Source organism: Morone saxatilis, unplaced genomic scaffold, assembly GCF_004916995.1.
Source record: "Morone saxatilis isolate NCDOM2014 unplaced genomic scaffold, NCSU_SB_2.0 Contig8, whole genome shotgun sequence".
NCBI lineage: Eukaryota > Metazoa > Chordata > Actinopteri > Moronidae > Morone > Morone saxatilis.
In genome coordinates this window covers 27,154,277-27,155,650 of record NW_023340257.1, presented here as the reverse complement: position 1 = coordinate 27,155,650, position 1,374 = coordinate 27,154,277, and the positions used below count along the sequence as shown (strand labels likewise).

Here is a 1,374-nt window from a genome sequence, read left to right as displayed (position 1 = left end):
TGTCAAACAGTGCTGATCAGATCTGGATCCAGATTCTGTTGTTGACTATTTCTCTCCTCAAATCTGTTCACAAACACATTTTACTGTTTCTCTGGAATACCAGATCCTGTGTGAGCAGGTGTTCTAAGGTAACAAAGACTAAACGATTTTCATTCTCAGGTGATTATACACTAATGAAACACACCCATTACATTACATATTACATTGATGTTATTAAATTACAGTAATGTTACACACTGACTGAAGCAATCATTATAATATATTTGATTATTTCTACCATCACACACACATGTTATATCATGATATTAAATATATTGATGATATATACACTACTATTACTCATTTATTTTCTGTTGGTGACATACTGTGGCATACATTTACTTTGTATGTATTAGCATACTGTTGTATTTTATTACTAAAAGGTTTACACTTAGGCTCCCATTATATTTCTACTTTTCCTATTTTTCTATTTTCTAGTATTATTTCTATTCTTTAGCATTGTGTGAGCACCTTGAGCAACTGTAACTAACTCAATTCCCCCTGGCAATCAATAATGTATCCATAATGATGTATTGACCCATAACTCTGAATCATCATTTTGTTTCAACTCCACAGACAGAACCAGGAAATGACCCAAACTGGTCATTAGTTAAAATGTTCTTATTAATATTCTAATACTGTTACAATAATATTATTTCAGAATCAGAAATACTTTAAAAATCCCAGGGGGAAATTTCCTACGACTTCTACTTACTACTTACTTATTATTTCCATAAACAGAAAATGGATAATAATCAGTCATTGATCTCACACACACAAGTCCTGATCCTCTGTTCAAAATGTCCCTGTTCTGTTCAGCTCGGTTCGGATCGGTTCAGCTCTGTTCGGATGCTGAAGCTCAGCGCAATCAGAACTGCGCCGGACCGGGTCAGCACCACCGTGACCTGGTTTGTGAAGCCTCCTTATCATCAGACAGACAGACAGACAGACAGACGCTGGTCCGGGTCTCTGAGCTCCAGAGCCGGTCTTACCCCAGCTGCTGGCGGTCCGGCCCATGAACTCTCCAGTTCGCGGATTGTAAAAAAAATCCTTCCATGATTCATTCTTGTCTTCCTTCTTCTCCTCTTTTTTCTCCTCCTTTTTCTCCTCTTTCACCTCCTCCTTCGGCTCTTCTTTCGGCTCCTGGTTCGGCTCCTGCGGGCTGGACATGCTGGCGCAGCGGGTACTACCGGACTGAACAGAGCCGGGCTAATCAACACGCGTTAAATCCGGGTTTAACCGATCCGTCAGAGATCGGAGCTCGTGCTATGGTCTCTCTCTCTCTCTCTCTCTCTCTCTCTCTCTCTCTCGCTCTCACACACACACACACGCAGA

At 40.6% G+C, this 1,374-nt stretch overlaps 1 protein-coding gene across 1 annotated transcript in view; it reads right to left on the bottom strand.

Annotated features, from left to right (window-relative positions):
* The window catches only part of atp1b3b (ATPase Na+/K+ transporting subunit beta 3b), a gene marked incomplete in the record, with an annotated part of 10,708 nt that extends 9,342 nt beyond the window's left edge, over positions 1-1,366 (bottom strand). Inside the window, 1 exon segment of the mRNA XM_035679904.1 lies at positions 1,032-1,366. Coding sequence (XP_035535797.1) covers positions 1,032-1,209 — 178 coding nt within the window.
* Between the last annotated feature and the right edge of the window lie 8 nt (positions 1,367-1,374).